General features: G+C 44.0%; 2 protein-coding genes across 2 annotated transcripts; one reads left to right on the top strand and one right to left on the bottom strand.

Moving 5' to 3' along the window:
- The first annotated feature begins 7,921 nt into the window (after window positions 1-7,921).
- On the top strand, window positions 7,922-14,635 carry LOC112218774 (adenosine deaminase 2-A). Its single transcript, XM_024379896.2, has 10 exons — window positions 7,922-8,071; window positions 9,001-9,350; window positions 9,663-9,882; window positions 11,654-11,864; window positions 12,053-12,180; window positions 12,363-12,453; window positions 12,624-12,732; window positions 12,975-13,132; window positions 13,490-13,692; window positions 13,833-14,635. The coding sequence occupies exons 2-10, from the start codon at window positions 9,047-9,049 to the stop codon at window positions 13,921-13,923; spliced, it is 1,515 nt and encodes a 504-aa protein (XP_024235664.1). The 5' UTR covers window positions 7,922-8,071; window positions 9,001-9,046; the 3' UTR covers window positions 13,924-14,635.
- ribc2 (RIB43A domain with coiled-coils 2) lies at window positions 14,427-20,449 on the bottom strand. Its single transcript, XM_024379897.2, has 7 exons — window positions 20,084-20,449; window positions 16,734-16,815; window positions 16,280-16,591; window positions 16,074-16,192; window positions 15,652-15,879; window positions 15,341-15,507; window positions 14,427-14,828 (listed from the first exon to the last, which is right to left on the bottom strand). The coding sequence occupies exons 1-7, from the start codon at window positions 20,198-20,200 to the stop codon at window positions 14,750-14,752; spliced, it is 1,104 nt and encodes a 367-aa protein (XP_024235665.1). The 5' UTR covers window positions 20,201-20,449; the 3' UTR covers window positions 14,427-14,749.

Raw genomic sequence — 20,449 nt, forward strand, 5'->3', positions numbered from 1 at the left:
TAGCAAAATTTTATCTGGACAATTTTTCATTGGATATTGTTGTTGGTGAAATTTGTATAACCAAAAGTACTGGGCTCAGCTCTGCCTGGCTCGCATTTGGCAGCCTAATTTAACACCTGCTAAGTCGCATACGAGAACTGGCATGTGTAGTGTCAGCAGAGATGAAAGAGGAAGCAAGACATTCCAATCTTAAAAAAGAACAAAAAACATTTGAGTAGAGGGAAAGTCCATGAACTAAGTAGACCAAACCCAGCAGCAATAGAGCTCATCAGCATGTAGGCTGAAAAAAACATATTTACAAAAAAAAAAATATTGGGGGTGGGGAAAATCAGCTTTAATATTGCAAATTCTTCCATCAATGTAATTGTCTGCATCATTTCCAAACCTCATTTATTTTGTAAATACAGTGCATTTGGGAAGTAGAACCCTTGACTTTTTCCACATTTTGTTACTTTACGGCCTTATTCTAAAATGGATTAAATGGTATTTTTTCCCTCAATCTACACACAATACTCCATAATGACAAAGCAAAAACAGGTTTTTTGAAAATGTATAAACACAAAACATTTGTAAAAATATTGAGACCATTTACTCAGTAGTTTATTGAAGCAACTTTGGCAGCGATTACAGCCTTGAGTATTCTTGGGGATGAAACTACAAGCTTTGCACACCGGTATTTGGGGATTTTCTCCCAATTTTCTCTGCAGATCCTTTCAAGAGCTGTCAGGATGGATGGGGACCGTTGCTGCACAGCTATTTTCAGGTCTCTAGAGATGTTTGATCAGGTTCAAGTCCGGACTCTGGCTAGGCCACTTGAGGACATTCAGAGACTTGTCCCAAAGCCACGTTTGTGCTGTCTTAGCTGTGTGCTTAGAGTCGTTGTCCTGTTGGAAGGTGAACCTACGCCCCAGTCTGAGGTACTGAGCGCTCTGGAACAGGTTTTCATCAAGGGTCTCTCTGTACTTTTGTTCCGTTCATCTTTCCTTCGATCCTGACTAGTCTCCCAGTCCCTGCCACTGAAAACATCCCCACAGCATGATGCTGCCACCACCATGCTTCACCATAGGGATGGTGCCAGATTTCCTCCAGATGTGAAGCTTGGCTTTTAGGCCAAGAGTTCACTCTTGGTTTCATCAGACAAGAACATTTTGTTTCTCATGGTCTAAGAGTCCTTTAGGTGACTTTTGGCAAATTACAAGAAGGCTGTCGTGCCTTTTACTGAAGAGTGGCTTCCGTCTGGCCACTCTACCATAAAGACCTGATTGGTGGAGTGCTGCGGAGATGGTTGTCCTTCTGGAAGGTTCCCCCCTCTCCACAGAGGAACTCTGGAGCTCTGTCAGAGTGGGCATCGGGTTCTTCGTCACCTCCCTGACCAAGGCCCTTCTCCCTCGATTGCTCAGTTTGCCCGGGCAGCCAGCTCCAGGAATAGTCTTGGTGGGTCCAAACTTCTCCCATTTAAGAATAATGGAGGCCACTGTTTTCTTGGGGACCTTCAATGCAGCAGAAATTGTTTAGTACCCTTCCTCAGATCTGTGCCTCGATACATCTGTCTCGGGGCTCTACGGACAATTCCTTCCACCTCAAGGCTTGGTTTTTGAGGTACTGTCAACTGTGGGCCCTTATATAGGCAGGTGTGTGCCTTTCCAAATATTGTCCAGTCAATTGAATTTACAACAGGGGGACTCCAAGTTGTAGAAACATCTCAAGGATGATCAATGGAAACATTACTTTTTTAAATAAATTTGCAAAAATGTCATTATGGGGTATTGTGTGTAGATTGAGTAAAACAATTCATTGAATCTACTTCAGAATAAGGCTGTAACGTAACAAAATATGAAAAGGTCAAGGGGTCTGAATAAGTTCCGAACGCACTGTGTGTATATGTGTCAGTGGATAATAATGGCTGGAATGGAGTAAATGGAATTAAACGTAGTTACCATGTGGTTGATTCCATTCCATTGATCCCATTCTGTTAACATGAGCCGTCCTTCTCTAGCGAGATAACTGCTACAAGTTATGTTTCGAATTGGTGATGTAGTTAGTCTGTCTGTATAATGGTTTTCCTCCTCTTTCGTCTGAAGAGGAGAGGCGAGAAGGATCGGAGGACCAATATGTGGCGTGGTAAGTGTCCATGATTGTTTATTAAACACAAACTGAACACTCTATACAAAACAATAAACGTACTGTGAATAACGAAAACAGTACCGTGTGGTGTAAAACACAGACACGGAAACAATCACCCACAAACCCCAACACAAAACAAGCTACCTAAATATGGTTCCCAATCAGAGACAATGACTAACACCTGTCTCTGATTGAGAACCATATCAGGCCATACATAGAAACGGACAAACTAGACACACAGAATGCCCACCCAGCTCACGTCCTGACCAACACTTAAAACAAGGAAAACAACAGAACTATGGTCAGAACGTGACAGTCTGTCATTGTGTTATACCTTCTGCTGAAATGCCACGCACTCTCTCCTCGGGCAACGGCCCATTCGCACTGGCACACACCACACAGCACCACAGACATGCACTGAAAGCATAGCTGCCAGAAGTAGTTTGGGGGTGCTGCTATTTCTTTCTTCAGGGGGTTTCCTGCACCCCAAACTAATTCCGGCAGATATTATATATATTTTTTAATGTATTTAACCTTTATTTAACTAGACAAATCAGTTAAGAACAAATTCTTATTTACAATGATGGCCTACACTGGCCAACGCCGGATGACGCTGGGCCAATTATGCACCGCCCTACACAAAAATTTGGGGTTCAACAAGGGTTCTTCTAAGATCCTCAAAGTTCTTCGAAGATCCTTTGGATTCTTGGCACTGAAAATCCCCCCCAAAGGTTTCTTCCAAGAACCCGAGGTGGGGTTCATCGAGGAACCTCCTTAGTTGGTGGGGGTTCTTGCAGGAACCCAACTGCCCAATTGAAACATTTTGATTTGAAAGAACAGCAGGTGGCAGGCACTTAACTGAAAAATGTAAGGTTTGTCCCTTGAATGATCTAAATTGATATTGTTTCATGATGATACCATCTATCTTTTCATATTTGTGCCAATCTTTCTCAAACAGAAAATGAACACAATTCAATGCATACCAATCAACAAAGAGGTAAGAGTATGTAGGCTATAAGAATATGTTGAAGGCTATATGTATTGCGAGCAGATGACTGAACTGCTCACTTTTGTGTCTGTGTCTGCACTGATACAGACAAGGAGGCATACAAAGGTACAGTTGAAGTCGGAAATGTACATACACCTTAGCCAAATACATTTAAACTCAGTTTTTCACAATTCCTGACATTTAATCCTTGTAAAAAATGCCCTGTCTTAGGTCAGTTAGGATCACCACTTTATTTTAAGAATGTGAAATGTCAGAATAACAGTAGAGAGAATGATTTCAGCTTTGATTTCTTTCATCACATTCCCAGTGGGTCAGAAGTTTACATATACTAATTGAGTGTATGGTAGCATTGCCTTAAATTGTTTAACTTAGGTCAAATGTTTTGGGTAGTCTTCCAAAAGCTTCCCACAATAACTTGGGTGAATTTTGTCCCATTCCTCCTGACAGAGCTGGTGTAACTGAGTCAGGCTTGTAGGCCTACTTGCTCAGTTCTGCCCACAAATTTTCTATAGGATTGAGGTCAGGGCTTTGTGGTGGCCACTCCAATACCTTGACTTAAGCCATTTTGCCACAACTTTGGAAGTATGCTTGGGGTCATTGTCCAAGCTTTAACTTCCTGACTGATGTCTTGAGATGTTGCTTCAATATATCCACATAATTTTCCCGCCTCATGATGCCATCTATTTTGTGAAGTGCACCAGTCCCTCTTGCAATAAAGCACCCCCACAACATGATGCTGCCATCCCCGTGCTTCACGGTTGGGATGGTGTTCTTCAGCTTGCAAGCCTCCCCATTTTTCCTCCAAACATAATGATGGTCATTATGGCCAAACAGTTCTATTATTTGTTTCATCAGACCAGAGGACATTTCTCCAAAAGTACGATCTTTGTCCCCATGTGCAGTTACAAACTGTAGTCTGGCTTTTTTATGGCGGTTTTGGAGCAGTGGCTTCTTCCTTGCTGAGCGGCCTTTCGTGTAATTTCGATATAGGACTCGTTTTACTGTGGATATAGATACTTTTGTACCTGTTTCCTCCAGCATCTTCACAAGGTCCTTTGCTGTTATTCTGGGATTAATTTGCACTTTTTGCACCAAAGTACGCTCATCTCTAGTAGACAGAACGCGTCTCCTTACTGAGCTGTATGACGGCTGTGTGGTCCCATGGTGTTTATACTTGCATACTATTGTTTGTACAGATGAACATGGTACCTGGAAATTTGCCACCAAGGATGAACCAGACTTGTGGAGGTCTACAATTTTTTTCTGAGGCCTTGGCTGATTTCTTTTGATATTCCCATGATGTCAAGCAAAGAGGCACTGAGTTTGAAGGTAGGCCTTGAAATACACTGCTCAAAAAAATAAAGGGAACACTTAAACAACACAATGTAACTCTAAGTCAATCACACTTCTGTGAAATCAAACTGTCCACTTTGGAAGCAACACTGATTGACAATACATTTCACATGCTGTTGTGCAAATGGAATAGACAACAGGTGGAAATTATAGGCAATTAGCAAGACACCCCCAATAAAGGAGTGGTTCTGCAGGTGGGGACCACAGACCACTTCTCAGTTCCTATGCTTCCTGGCTGATGTTTTGGTCACTTTTGAATGCTAGCGGTGCTTTCACTCAAGTGGTAGCATGAGACGGAGTCTACAACTCACACAAGTGGCTCAGGTAGTGCAGCTAATCCAGGATGGCACATCAATGCGAGCTGTGGCAAGAAGGTTTGCTGTGTCTGTCAGCGTAGTGTCCAGAGCATGGAGGCGCTACCAGGAGACAGGCCAGTACATCAGGAGACGTGGAGGAGGCCGTAGGAGGGCAACAACCCAGCAGCAGGACCGCTTACCTCCGCCTTTGCAAGGAGGAGCAGGAGGAGCACTGCCAGAGCCCTGCAAAATGACCTCCAGCAGGCCACAAATGTGCATGTGTCTGCTCAAACGGTCAGAAACAGACTCCATGAGGGTGGTATGAGGGCCCGACGTCCACAGGTGGGGGTTGTGCTTACAGCCCAACACCGTGCAGGACGTTTGGCATTTGCCAGAGAACACCAAGATTGGCAAATTCGCCACTAGCGCCCTGTGCTCTTCACAGATGAAAGCAGGTTCACACTGAGCACATGTGACAGACGTGACAGTCTGGAGACGCCGTGGAGAACGTTCTTCTGCATGCAACATCCTCCAGCATGACCGGTTTGGCGGTGGGTCAGTCATGGTGTGGGGTGGCATTTCTTTGGGGGGCCGCTCCATGTGCTCGCCAGAGGTAGCCTGACTGCCATTAGGTACCGAGATGAGATCCTCAGACCCCTTGTGAGAACATATGCTGGTGCGGTTGGCCCTGGGTTCCTCCTGGGTTCCTCCTAATGCAAGACCATGCTAGACCTCATGTGGCTGGAGTGTGTCAGCAGTTCCTGCAAGAGGAAGGCATTGATGCTATGGACTGGCCCGCCCGTTCCCCAGGCCTGAATCCAATTGAACACATCTGGGACATCATGTCTCGCTCCATCCACCAATGCCACGTTGCACCACAGACTGTCCAGGAGTTGGCAGATGCTTTAGTCCAGGTCTGGGAGGAGATCCCTCAGGAGACCATCTGCCACCTTATCAGGAGCATGCCCAGGCGTTGTAGGGGGTCATACAGGCACGTGGAGGCCACACACACTACTGAGCCTCGTTTTAAGGACATTACATCAAAGTTGGATCAGCCTGTAGTGTGGTTGTCCACTTTAATTTTGAGTGTGACTCCAAATCCAGACCTCCATGGGTTGATAAATTTGATTTCCATTGATCATTTTTGTGTGATTTTGTTGTCAGCACATTCAACAATGTAAAGAAAAAAGTATTTAATAACAATATTTCATTCATTCAGATCTAGGATGTGTTATTTTAGTGTTCCCTTTTATTTTTTTGAGCAGTGTACATCCACAGTTACACCTCCAATTGACGTCAATTAGCCTAACAGAAGCTTATAAAGCCATGACATCATTTTCTGTCATTTTCCAAGCTGTTTAAAGGCACAGTCAACTTACTGTATGTGCACTTCTGACCCATTGGAATTGTGATACAGTGAATTATAAGTGAAATAATCTGTCTGTAAACAATTGTTGGAAAAATTACTTGTGTCATGCACAAAGTAGATGTCCTAACCGACTTGCCAAAACTAGTTTATTAACAAGAAATTTGTGGAGTGGTTGAAAAATGAGTTTTAATGACTCCAACCTAAGTGTATGTGAACTTCCGACTTCAACTGTATGTCAATTGCTATTGGTATGTTATGCAGATCACATTTACCATCCTCCTCCCTTACCTCTTCAATGAATATCCCATAAGCCTCTACATTATGGACAAGGTATGTGTATGAAAACCATTATCAAAACAGTTTTTTACATTCACCACAAAAACCAAGGTATGAATACTGTTGTGTGCACATTTTGTTAATCATCTGTAGAATTACATCCCTGCACCTCTGATGAATATAACAGGAAAGCTGTTCGATCACCATGCACTGCAAAGTCATTATGGATATGGATACGGAGAATATCAACACATTAATGTCAACATGACAGAGGATATACCCATTGAACTTAGGGCTCTGCTCAGAGTTAACCTCATATTTTGATTATTTTATTCTGCTTTGCCACTAAAATCATAATAAACACTGAGAACTAAAATATTAGGGTTATTGTTATTAATAGGGCAGGGGGCTAGTTAACGTAACCCAGAAAGGTTATTCAAAAGGTTCTTCGAGGACCCATTAAAATGGGTTCTTTGAAGAACTTACAGGGGTTCCCCCACAGTTTCAATTTGAAGAACCCCTAAAGGATACTCCAGGAACCTTTCCTTTTTAGTGTATGGGACTCCCAATCACATCCGGATGTGATAGTCTGGATTCGAACCAGGGACTGTAGTGACGCTTCTTGCACTGAGATGCAGTGCCTTAGATCGCTGCGTCACTCGGGAGCTATGCCTTCAGTGCATGTCTATGGTGCTGTGTGTGTGCGCCAGTGCGAGTGGGCCGTTGCCCAACGAGAGAGAACGTGACATTTCAGCAGCAGGTATAAAATAATAACAGACAAACTACATCACCAATTCTAGACATAATTTGTAGCAGGTAGCTCGCTCGTTAACTATAGCTAACTAAGCATTCATTTCGTTGTTGCCTTTCCACCGGCACTGTAAAGTCGAAATAAATCTGCACCCGTTGGAAAGATGCGATTCCCCTCTATTAAACAGCAGCCATGTAATTGCGACATTTGAACTCTGATTTATTGAATAATTGTATAAAGACAAAAGTATTTGGTTGAAAACGCCATGCCTGCACACCCAGGAGGTCTCCAGGTGGAGGGTTGACAACCTGTGACTAAAAGTGCGGTTCTATGTGGGGGGCTAAATGCCTTGATCAAGGGCACAACGGCAGGTAGGTCTACATGGGATCAGACACAGCAGCTTTCCAGTGTCAATAAGGCTTACTTTCAAGTAGGCAATAAAAAATAGTAATGAAAATTTGGTTAAATGTACTGGAAAATGTATACAAACCGTTAACAGCGAATAATCAGAAGTCTCTATAGCATAATGTCACTTGTGAATTCGGTGAACATAGTCTAATGGACCGACTTGGAGAACAGGTTCTGCACTTCTTCCATCCCAAGTAAACCACTGGGGGATATGACGTGTCCCAATGTTTTAGGAAGTGAGTAAGAGTAATGCTGCGTTCACGTAATACTCGGAAATGTCAGACTTGCTAACTGGTCCTGCGGACATTTTGTTAGCAAGTTGGACATTTTCGAGTTTCCTATTTCCGATTAATACATGAACGCGGCATTACACTTTCAGGCTAAAGAACTGATTTTGTTGTTGTTGTAACAGTTGTTGTTATAGTATAGAGCAGTATAGGAGTACCCATTCATCACTTCACTTTCACGGACAGGTTTGTTCAGTGGTGAGACTCGTTCTAATAACAATTAATGTTCATAACACTGGCAAAACATGTATGCTATTATTAATGTATCCAGCGTTCAGTGTGAACGTGCAGCTGTTACTTTGTTACACTTTAGAATTCCAGGCTTGAGGCACACCACACCACTTTAACGTTTACCAAATGTTACATTGTTAGATACATTGTTGTTACATTGTTGTTACATTGTTGTTACATTGTAGATATATTTAAATCGCCAACGCGTCAAACGTTCGCGTAGCCCTTTAAACTGAACAACATAATAGGCGACCGGCTGAAGCAGGCAATATGTCAGGTTTATAAAAAGTCTGTATTCGTTTAAATATCTTGATCATAACTGTAAACTAACAAAAACACTATTAGGCATCAAACGTATTCACAGCAAGTAAACTACATAATCCGTGAATCACAAAGCGGGTTTGTTGACACCGACAGCTGGTGGTGGTGCTACTCTCTTTGTCCACGTCCACCATGGTGCACTAAACTAGCCTACTTACAGATAAATACTGCAATTGCGGACAAAACTATATCAAATAAATTAATTGTGCATTTATGTATCAAATTCAGATCTAAATGCAACCTGTCAGTATGACATCCTGAAGATCCTATCCTCTACATATTATACATATTATATACATATTAAATCATATTCATAGAAATATGGGAAATATCTCTTATGGGAAATAGACCTCTTAAGGTATTGTCTGAACTGGATATTTTTTGTTTGTTTCAAGAGAAACTACATTTCTGAGGAAGCAAGCATAAGAAAGTAATAATGAGGAAGTGGAAAGACCATTGATTTATGTCCTATGTTCTGTAAACAGGTGCAGTAGGCTTACACTAAACACCAAGCTCTGTTGAACCTATTTTCCCACTAGATGAGTTTGTCTTATCACTTTTCTTTCTCCTTCAAGCCTATCTATTCAGTGTTGACCAACATTGATTAGCCACACCTTCCCCATGTTGCACTGGCCAGAGAGCCACCAGGTGGCTATGGTGTCAGTCCTGCTGTGCTGGTTGACCCTGTGCTGGTGCAGCCCTGACCCTAGGCTCAGAGAGTCTCTGATGCACCAGGAGGCCTCCCGGCAGACAGGGGGCAGACTGCTGCTGACAGAGGCAGAGCTGCGGCTCAGTGCACAGCTGCACAAACTGAAGGAGCAGGAGATGAAGAGCCCGGACTTCCCTCCTGCCTTGCACTTCTTCAAGGCAAAGCCACTCATCCAGCGCAGCCTCATCTACAGCCTACTGCAGAGGATGCCCAAAGGTACCCCCGTCCCCTTTGCATTTGTGATAAACTGAGAGGATACTTGTAAGCAAATATGGCACATATATAATGTACTTCATTGTAAGCCACACAGCATTGGAGGCTGCTGAGGGGAGAACGGCTCATAATAATGGCCGGAACGGAGCAAATGTAATGGCATCAAACACCTGGAAACCATGTTTTTGATGTATTTGATACCATTCCACTGATTCCGCTCCAGTCATTAACACAAGCCTGTTCTGCCCAATAAAGGTGCCACCAACCTCCTGTGTCACACAGGTTACGAACATCTCCTCCTCTGATCTGTTTTAGGAGCAGCACTTCATGTCCATGACTTCTCCATGGTGGGAGTGGAGTGGCTGGTAAGGAATGTGACGTACCGGCCACATTGCTACATGTGCATTACAGAGGACCAGTCAGTTCGATTACTCTTCTCCTCTGGTCAGCCCAAACCAAAACCTCAGTGCTCTTCTTGGATGCTGCTGGAGACCCTGAGGGCCAAAACAGGCAATACCACTGACCTTGACAATAGGTAGGTAGTAGGAACATATGTCATTATATACAGTGCATTCGGAAAGTATTCAGACCTCTTGACTTTTTCCACATTTTGTTAGGTTACAGCCTGATTCTAAAATGTTTTTTTCCCCTACACACAATCTACACACAATACCCCATAATGACAAAGCAAAAACAGGTTACATTTTGTTGTTGCAAATTTATACAAATAAAATAAATATTAAATGTACATAATTATTCAGACCCTTTACTCAGTACTTTGTTAAAGCACCTTTGGCAGCGATTACAGCCTCGAGTCTTCTTGGGGATGACGCTACAAGCTTGGCACACCTTTACTTAGGGAGTTTCTCCCATTATTCTCTGCAGATCCTCTCAAGCTCTGTCAGGTTGGATGGGGAGTGTTGCTGCACAGCTATTTTCAGGTCTCCAAAGATGTTAGATCGGGTTCAAGTCCGGGCTCTGGCCACTCAAGGACATTCAGAGACTTGTCCTGAAGCCACTCCTGCTTTGTCTTGGCTGTGTGCTTAGGGTTGTTGTCCTGTTGGAAGGTGAACCCCAGTCTGAAGTCCTGTTTTCTTCAAGGATCTCTGTACTTTGCTCCGTTCATCTTTCCCTCGATCCTTACAAGTGTCCCAGTCCCTGCCGCTGAAAAACATCCCCACAGGATAATGCTGCCACCACCATGCTTCACCGTAGGTAGGTGCCAGATTTTTGCCAGACGTGACACTTTGCATTCAGGCCAAAGAGTTTAATATTGGTTTCATCAGACCAGAGAATCTTGTTTCTCATGGTCTGAGAATCTTTAGGTGCCTTTTGGCAAACTCCAAGCGGGCTGTCATGTGCCTTTTACTGAGGAGTGGCCTCCGTCTGGCCACTGTAGCATAAAGGCCTGATTGGTGGAGTGCTGCAGAGATGGTTGTCCTTCTGGAAGGTTCTCCCATCTCCACAGAGGAACTCTAGAGCTCTGTTAGAGTGATCATCGGGTTCTTGGTCACCTCCCTGACCAAGGCCCTTCTAACCCGATTACTCAGTTTGGCCGGGCGGCCAGCTCTAGGAAGAGTCTTGGTGGTTCCAAACTTCTCCCATTTAAGAATGATGGAGGCCACTGTTTTCTTGGGGCCTTCAATGCTGCAGAAATGTACCCTTCCTCAGATCTGTGCCTCGATACAATCCCTTCTCGGCATTCTACGGACAATTCCTTCGACCTCATGACTTGGTTTTCACTCTGACATGCACTATCAACTGTGGGACCTTATATACAGTTGTGTGCCTTTTCAAATCATGTCAAACCAATTGAATTTACCACAGGTGGACTCCAGTCAAGTTGTAGAAACATCTCAAGGATGATCAATGAAAACAGGATGCACCTGAGTTAAATTTCGAGTCTCACTGCAAAGGGTCTGAATATTTCTGTTTTCTATTTTTAATAATTTGTGCCCAAAATTAAACAAATCTGTTTTCACTTGGTTATGATGGGGTATTGTGTGTAGATTACTGAGGATTTAAAAAAAAAAGTTTAATCCATTTTAGAGTAAGTCTGTGGAATAAGGCTGTAGTAACAAAATGTGGAAAAAGTGAAGGGGTCTGAATACTTTCCGAAGGCAATGTATGTCATTCACTATGTCAAATGACACATGTATGTCAATACATTTCATTTTATATTATGTCATTTATATGTCATGGTCATACATCACACAAGTATCTCTCTGGGGGAATACAGACAAAATTAGATTTTCTATTTGACTCATCTCTTTCAATTTGTATGCACTCTCCAACAACCTGTGCAGCCTCATCCGCAACCTCACACTTTTCACTGAGGACCCAGAGGCTGCCTATCCCAGCCAAGATGTCGTTTGGAAAAGGTTTGAGCAGGCGTTCACTTCGGCTTGGGGACTAGTCACCTACGCTCCTGTGTTCAAGGACTATTACTATGAGGGCCTGAGGCAGTTCTACATGGATAGTATCATGTATCTGGAGCTGAGGGCTTTGCTTCCAGAGGTAAACGACACATACAGATACTTGTTTGTTCCAACCGTGTGATATGAGTTCAGTTGTGTGATTAAGTTGTTGAGATTATTCCATACACAATAGTTTGAGTTGACCAGTCATTTTCAAGGTGTAACCAGGATGTATTGTCTATACATAAGAGGTTGTATAATTCTTACATGTTTGTTACTGATACACAGACATACGAGCTGGATGGGAGCACACATGACAGTGCCTGGGGCCTCAAGACCTATCAGGACGTGACCAGGCAGTTTGTGTCAGAGCACCCAGACTTCCTGGGAGCTCGTGTCATCTTCACTTTGCACAGGTGACTATGCAGGAGATGCACATGATCAGTGTAAAGATGGAATTAGAATCATGGGCCCTCTAACAGTTTTACAAGGATTAGTTTATTTAAAAACTATACAGAATATAAAGAAGAATGAGAAAAACAAAACATGTCATATTAATGTTGAGATTGAATATACTTTGGGAATCTGTTTGTCTAAGGCGGCTGAATGCATCAATGGCATGGAAGGCAGTGGAGGAGGCTATGAACCTACAGAAAGTCTTTCCAGAGATCATGGCTGGATTTGACCTAGTAGGTAGATCCTTAGTCACAAGACTCCTTAAAACTGTCTAATTTCTCTCAGGAAATTACCTAAAGTTGATATGGACTTGATTTATTTATTACTAGATAGGTTTATTAAAAAATAGGTATAGGCTGTGCAGGGTGATGTTGACATGTCTGATGTTCTCGTCTGGTACTAGGTGGGTCGGGAAGATAGTGGAAGACCCCTCTGGTACTTCAAGGAGGCCTTGTCTCTGCCAGGCGAGAGAGGAGTCAACCTTCCATTCTTCTTCCACGCAGGAGAGACTGGTGAGCACATGAACCCTTCTACCTTATCTGAAGTGTTCATATTTAGTCTATAATCATGGAATGGGCCTATGATTTCTTAATCTGGCCCTGGTTAGGGGCCCGGATAGCACTAACTTTGATGGAATGAGACTCTCTAGCCAATACTCCCTATTTTGTGTTGTTGAGAATGAAGTTTGTACAGTACAGATAAGAGTTTACTACAATCTACATTGATGGCATCATTGATTGACTGTCATTTGCAGATGAAGAGGGCACTGATGTGGATGGGAACCTACTGGATGCTTTACTGTTCAACACGTCTCGCATCGGCCATGGCTTTGCCCTGCTGCGCCACCCCGTGGCCAAGGCCCTCTCTAGGAGGAAAGGGGTGGCTGTAGAGGTGTGCCCCATCTCCAACCAGGTAGGGCATTATCGCTGTCACCACACTCACATGTTGATGAATGATTAAGACGGCTGCCCATCCACAGATCGAGGTAGATTGTATCTTCATTGAAACTCTTCATTTGGGGCTCCCGAGTGGCGCAGAGGTCTAAGGCACTGCATCTCAGTGCTAGAGGCATCACTACAGACCCTGGCTCGATTCCAGGCTGTATCACAACTGGCAGTGATTGGGAGTCCCATAGGGCGGCGCACAATTGGCCCAGCGTCGTCCTGGTTAGGGTTTGGTCGGGGTAGGCAGTCATTGTAAACAATAATTTGTTCTTAACTGACTTGCAGAGTTAAAGGTCAAATATAATAATTTAAATTTTTTCTCCAGGTACTGAGACTGGTCTCAGACCTGCGGAATCACCCAGCTGCTGTTCTGATGTCAGAGGGCCATCCCCTGGTGATCAGTTCAGATGACCCTGCCATGTTTGGAGCTTCTGGCCTCTCCCATGATTTTTACGAGGCGTTTGTGGGTTTAGGTGGAATGAACTCTCACATAGGAACTCTCAAGGAACTGGCCATGAACTCCATCAGGTGAGGCCAAGCTAGCAGGTCCAGGCACCGTACAATATTGGTGGAATAACCTGGACTAGCTTAGCTACTTGCAACCGTTTATGCCATTGTATTGTATGGTAGGGTAAGGATTCTGACTTTCAATTTTTTTTATGTTCCAGGTACAGCTCTCTGTCGCCACAGCTGAAGGAGAAAGCATTGGATATGTGGCAGAGAAAATGGGACAAGTTTGTCTCAGAGAACTCACAATAGAGTCCTGTTGGAGCAGAGGAGTGGTCATTCAGAAGCTAACTGTGACAGTGGGATCACCCCAGTCTGTGAGCCTGTTGCTTGTGCCCCATAGGAAGGGAATGATATTTGGAAATGTTGTTCAAAATTCAGACAAGGGAAAGGATGTAGGTGTTATTGAAACATCATTTTTGGTATTTTTCTTTGCCTACGATTCTGTAGTTTGGCAAATTAGGGTTGAGAAGGAAAAAGAGAACAAGTTCATATCGCCCTCACGTGGATAGGGTGTGTATAACACTCCTGTAAGATATCAATCAGGAGACCACACTGCTGTCACCTCCTACAAAATGGAGGCCCCTGACAGAAGTTGAGTTCACTAGTCAAGGAGTCATGAAGGAAGCTGTTTTTTTACACAAAGGCATTTGATCATTATTATTTCAGTTGCAGATAATTGTATTTGCACTGTAGTTGTGAATTCAAGGAGACTACATGAAAATAGAGCACAGTGAGAAAAAGATTACACCGAATGAACTGACCAGCTAGTCTTTAATAGCATTTTATGCTGGTAATGTGATTTTAATGGAGAACATCTGCATTTGTTTTGTACAGATTTAATTAATTATTTTGACAAATGCATGCAGAACAGTAGGCAATGCCTTATTCATAGACATACTTTTCTATTAAGACCTTTTTGATTGTATTTTTTTAGTTTTGAATTAAGGGAAAGAAAACATCAGATTTGTTCATTTGTTACAAATCATTTATCTACATTTTCACTTTTTATTACAAGAAACATTTCTCCATAATAGTCTAATAATGCATGGCATAGTAAGTAAGGCCCTGTCATCCTTTATCGACTGCTGGTGTTGAACTGGGAGAAGTAACTGTCATCTGGGATGTTAGTGTACACCTTCTCCAAATACTTTGTCCTGAAAGGAGAAGAATGCATTGATCTAGAACTGATATCAAGAACAAAACTGTAGGCATTTGATATGTCGTCTATGCAATGCTATGGGCAGGTCAACAAGCTCTAGGGCTGGATTCAATCCGTATCGCGGAATATCACGGTAAATATTGCATATGTCTGCTCAATCGCAAATTACCTTTACATTTTAACGCTGAATGCAGTCTCTGAACTAGGGAACATTGTCTTTAAATTTCAATCGAACGATAACGCGGATCTTCCGCAAAATGGATTGAATTGAGCTCCTAGTTGATCATTAATGTGTGTCCTTTAAGTGTGCTAATCTTGTTGATCAGTTTGTTCTGCACAATTGAATTATTTCTGAGCACAGAAGTGTTAAAAGAAAACATTTTCAAAAAAATGTGACAAACAATGATGCTGTATGGTAATGAAGCCCAACAGTACAACATCAAACAAAGCGAAAGGTATACAGCTGCGTCCATGTGTCTAAACCTTAACATATGGAAAGTGTCTTACTGTTCATGGTGGGCCTCAGCCAGCTGTGCGTTGGTGTTATCCTGGGTGCGACGGAGCTGCTTGTTGATGCGGGCCTGCTGTCTCTCCATTAGTAGGGCGGTTCGAGCCGAGGCCACACGGAACCGGTCCTGCTGGAGTTCCTCCTGCTGCTGCTCCGCCTGAATTCTCTGCACAACCAAACATGAAGAGAAGGTTAACACTATTTATGGGTGTTGTGATCTACTCTCGCTTTTGGTCCTCTTTCAGAAGATAGAGAGTGCAACATACTGCAATAAAAACATCTCTACTCAAGGTAAACAATGTAGATGTACCCTCTTCTCATCTATCTGTTTCTGCTGGCAGTTGATGATGTGCTGCAGCTGCTCGTCTGCGAGACCCTTGTAGCTGTCGGGACTGAGGCGGGGCAGACCCAGCACACTGATGCCCTGCTCCTGGCTCTCACTCAGCAGCTCCCCCTGCAGCTGGTTCAGGATGTCTGTCCTGTTGTCCTCCTCCTGCTGCTGCCACTCCTTCCACCGCTTCTCTGCATTCTCTGCTGCCTGGGAACAGACAGACAAAATATCACACAGTTGACATGTTGACAGAATTACATTCTGTTCCCCCATATACAAATCACAGGAATCACACCACACATGGTTAGATTCAGTGCCAGATAGTACTATCAATCCAAATAACTTACCTTTGCCAGTGTGACAACCACACCTGGTTAAGCACCAGGTAAAATATGACTCACCTTTGTCAAATTGAAATTCTTTGTAGCGAAGGCTACGCTTCTCCTCCTCTCCTCCTCAATTGTTTGGAGCTGGAGAGCTTTGTCGTCCAGGTCCACTCTGTCCTGGTCATACTGCTGCTCTGCAATGGTGAGGTAGGGACAGAGATTGTTTTGAGAGGAGGCAGTGAGTGTATCAGTGTCTAGCATCAGGACAGGTTGTAGCCTACCTTCCTGTCTCTGCTGGTGTCGCGCTGTGGCCAACTCATGCTGCTGCTGGAAGGACCACTCTCTGAGCTGCTCCTGCTGCTTCTTCAGCCTCCCCTGGCTGTCTGGGTCCTCACCCACCAGCCCCGGCAGCATCTGGATCTCCTCCTGACCTCTAATTTTGTCTGGGTTGCTCAAGTCATACTCTCGTCGACTCCACCGCTGCTGGAATTTCAATCGGAAGTCCTCTATGGCTCCCTGCAGCAGACGCTCATCCTTAAGTTGGCATTGATCAAGTAGACAAGCGGCCTTGTCGTTGCGCACTGCATCTGCAGCTAGAGGGCATGCATTCCAGAGACATATGACACTAGCTAACAGCTAACATCAATAAAACCTTAGTTGCATTGAAGCTTACTGTATGTATGGAAGCTTATATAGAGCTGTCAGGACTCCCATTCTGTATTTTATTGCACTTACCATATGCTTTAAGTGACTCTGCCTCTGCCTGTTCTTTTTTCTTTCTTTCATTCACTTGGGAATCAAGAGCCTCTTTATCTATCTGTGAGGAACAGAAAAGTGTGACAAACATGTCTTCACAACTGAATTAACATGAGTGTTGTGATGTCACAGCCGGTTACAGTTGCAATACAGATTATCCATTATATTGACCAGACCAGATACTCAAGTGGTCGCTATGAAAATAAGTCTTCAAAAATGGAAGGCAGTCGGGAGGATCAGGTGGTGCCATTCTAGCCAATGAGAGGGCAGATACGTGTGTGAACAACAGGAACAACTGATATAGAGCAGTGTTTCCAACTTAGTGACTTTGTCGCTATATTTAGCGAGTATGCACACCCCTCTAGCGACACATTTTTTAAAAAGAGACTAGCAACAAATCTAGCGACTTTTCCTGGTGTTATTGGAGACTTTAAGACTCTGACGTGAAAGCACGTATCGTTCTCAATGAGCAGCGGGTGCTGCCGTGGGTCCTAACCCCGTCCCAAAGCACTCACAGGCAGCCCAGTCCTCACGTAGCAGTCCCTCCCAGCTGCAGTCAGAGCAGGAGATGTTCACCCCACAGCATCCAGACTGCAAATGAATCGCGCATGCGGGAAGCCGCCGCTGGCTGATTCCACCCTGGCTTACATTCAGGGCGGGATGTAAATGTAAAAAACGAAACAAAAAAACACTAAGTAACTCCGTCTGATTGTCTCTTTTGGGTCACTTTTGCCGGTCCCAAACCCAGATAAGAGGGTTGGAATTGTGACATTTAAAAAAATAAGAAACGACAGAAGTTCATTTGTAGTTCTAAACATATTTAAGGTGTTTACTCACTTTCTCTTCCACAACGTTATTCCTCTATCCTACAGAGTCCATCACAATTACATGCACATGGACAAAGATTGGAAAGCATCTGCGGTCATCCCCCTCTTCAAAGGGGGGGGCACCCTTGACGCAAACTACTACAGATCTATATCTATCCTACCCTGCCTTTCTAAGGTCTTCAAAAGCCAAGTTACCAAACAGATCACCGACCATTTCAAATCCCACCGTACCTTCTCCGCTATGCAATCTGGTTTCAGAGCTGGTCATGGGTGCACCTCAGCCACGCTCAAGGTCCTAAACGGTATCTTAACCGCCATCGATAAGAAACATTACTGTGCAAGGCTGGCCAAGGCTTTCGACTCTGTCAATCACCACATCCTCAACAGCCTTGGTTTCTCAAATGATTGCCTCGCCTGGTTCACCAACTACTTCTCTGATAGAGTTCAGTGTGTCAAATCTGAGGGCCTGTTGTCCGGGCCTCTGGCAGTCTCTATCGGGGTGCCACAGGGTTCAATTCTTGGGCCGACTCTCTTCTCTGTATACATCAATGATGTCGCTCTTGCTGCTGGTGAGTCTCTGATCTACCTCTACGCAGACGACACCATTCTGTATACCTCTGGCCCTTCTTTGGACACTGTGTTAACAACCCTCCAGACGAGCTTCAATGCCATACAACTCTCCTTCCGTGGCCTTCAACTGCTCTTAAATACAAGTAAAACTAAATGCATGCTCTTCAACCGATCGCTGCCTGCACCTGCCCGCCCGTCCGTCCAGCATCACTACTCTGGACGGTTCTGACTTAGAATATGTGGACAACTACAAATACCTTGGTGTCTGATTAGACTGTAAACTCTCCTTCCAGGCTCACAGAAAACATCTCCAATCCAAAGTTAAATCTAGAATTGGCTTCTTATTTCGCAACAAAGCATCCTTCACCAATGCTGCCAAACATACCCTCGTAAAACTGACCATCTTACCGATCCTTAACGATGTCATTTACAAAATAGCCTCCACACCTTACTCAACAAATTGGATGCAGTCTATCACTGTGCCATCCGTTTTGTCAACAAAGCCCCATATACTACCCACCACTGCAACCTGTACGCTCTCGTTGACTGGCCCTCGCTTCATACTCGTCGCCAAACCCACTGGCTCCAGGTCATCTACAAGACCCTGCTAGGTAAAGTCCAGCCTTATCGCTTCTTGCTGGTCACCATAGCTGCACCCACCCGTAGCACGCGTTCCAGCAGGTATATCTCACTTGTCACCCCCACAAAGCCAATTCTTACTTTGGCTGCCTCCTTTCAGTTCTCTGCTGCCAATGACTGAAACGAACTACAAAAATCTCTGAAACTGGAAACACTTATCTCCCTCACTAGCTTTAAGCAGCTCACAGCACCTGTACATAGCCCCTCTATAAATAGCCCAAACAACTACCTCTTCCCCTACTGTATTTATTTAGCTCCTTTACCTCTCTAGTGGTGTGGGGCTGTGCTTTGGCAAAGTGGGTGGGGTTATATCCTTCGTGTCTGGCCCTGTCCGGGGGTGTCCTCGGATGGGGCCACGGTGTCTCCTGACCCCTCCTGTCTCAGCCTCCAGTATTTATGCTGCAGTAGTTTGTGTCGGGGGGCTAGGGTCAGTTTGTTATATCTGGAGTACTTCTCCTGTCCTATTAGGTGTCCTGTATGAATTTAAGTGTGCTCTCTCTAATTCTCTCTTTCTCTCTCTTGGAGTACCTGAAACCCTAGGACCATGCCTCAGGACTACCTGACATGATGACTCCTTGCTGTCCCCAGTCCACCTGGCCGTGCTGCTGTTCCAGTTTCAACTGTTCTGCCTGTGATTATTATTATTTGACCATGCTGGTCATTTATGAACATTTGAACATCTTGGCCATGTTCTGTTATAATCTCCACCCGGCACAGCCAGAAGAGGACTGGCCACCCCACATAGCCTGGTTCCTCTCTCGGTTTCTTCCTAGGTTTTAGCCTTTCTAGAGAGTTTTTCCTAGCCACCGTGCTTCTACACCTGCATTGCTTGCTGTTTGGGGTTTTAGGCTGGGTTTCTGTACAGCACTTTGAGATATCAGCTGATGTACGAAGGGCTATATAAATTGATTTGATTTGCACCCCAGTATTTCTACTTTGCACACTCATCTGTCAAATCTACCATTCCAGTGTTTTAAATTGCTATATTGTATTTACTTCGCCACCATGGCCTATTTATTGCCTTTACCTCCCTTATCTCACCTCATTTGCTCACATTGTATATAGATTTATTTTTCTACTGTATTATTGACTGTTTGTTTTACTCCATGTGTAACTCTGTGTTATGTGTCGAACTGCTTTGCTTTATCTTGGCCAGGTCGCAGTTGTAAATGATAACTTGTTCTCAACTTGCCTACCTGCAAATAAGCCATTACATTTTTTGTTGACCAAATTCTACACTCATATGACCATACAAAAACTAAATGCCAATTGCTGGAGAAGACAGAAACTTACCCCAATCGTTCTAACTTTAGCATTGAAAATCCTATCTTGACGTTGCATCTCTCGATTACGCCTCCTCTCCAAACTAGCCGCAGCAATGCGGTCCGAAAGTAATTCAGCATTGTACATTTTCCAATCTTCCCTTAGTCTCGCTGTGGTGAGAATCAAATGACCAGGGCTAGACTGCACTCTGCAAACATATCCGTTGCTAAGCTACCCGACATTCGGATACCTACGCAGCTGTTCACAACCAAGTGGGAGAGGTAATTACCAGTTGAATGCATTCATGTGCATTGAACTCGTTGGAGAAATCCGATTGGCTAATGGCCAACAAGCTGTGTCGGTCTACCATGAACTAAACGTGCAGCCATCATGCTT

The sequence above is a fragment of the Oncorhynchus tshawytscha genome, linkage group LG19 (assembly GCF_018296145.1).
Source record: "Oncorhynchus tshawytscha isolate Ot180627B linkage group LG19, Otsh_v2.0, whole genome shotgun sequence".
NCBI lineage: Eukaryota > Metazoa > Chordata > Actinopteri > Salmoniformes > Salmonidae > Oncorhynchus > Oncorhynchus tshawytscha.

Excerpts from the sequence above, each read along its gene's own strand:
- LOC112218774 (XM_024379896.2), top strand. The coding sequence starts at position 9,047 with ATGTTGCACTGGCCAGAGAGCCACCAGGTGGCTATGGTGTCAGTCCTG. Across the intron at positions 12,454-12,623 it reads TCATGGCTGGATTTGACCTA|GTGGGTCGGGAAGATAGTGG; the intron begins GTAGGTAGATCC and ends GTCTGGTACTAG. Across the intron at positions 13,693-13,832 it reads CTGGCCATGAACTCCATCAG|GTACAGCTCTCTGTCGCCAC; the intron begins GTGAGGCCAAGC and ends TTTATGTTCCAG.
- ribc2 (XM_024379897.2), bottom strand. The coding sequence starts at position 20,200 with ATGTACAATGCTGAATTACTTTCGGACCGCATTGCTGCGGCTAGTTTG. Across the intron at positions 16,816-20,083 it reads CTAAAGTTAGAACGATTGGG|ATAGATAAAGAGGCTCTTGA; the intron begins GTAAGTTTCTGT and ends TGTTCCTCACAG. Across the intron at positions 15,880-16,073 it reads AGAATTTCAATTTGACAAAG|GCAGCAGAGAATGCAGAGAA; the intron begins GTGAGTCATATT and ends GTCTGTTCCCAG.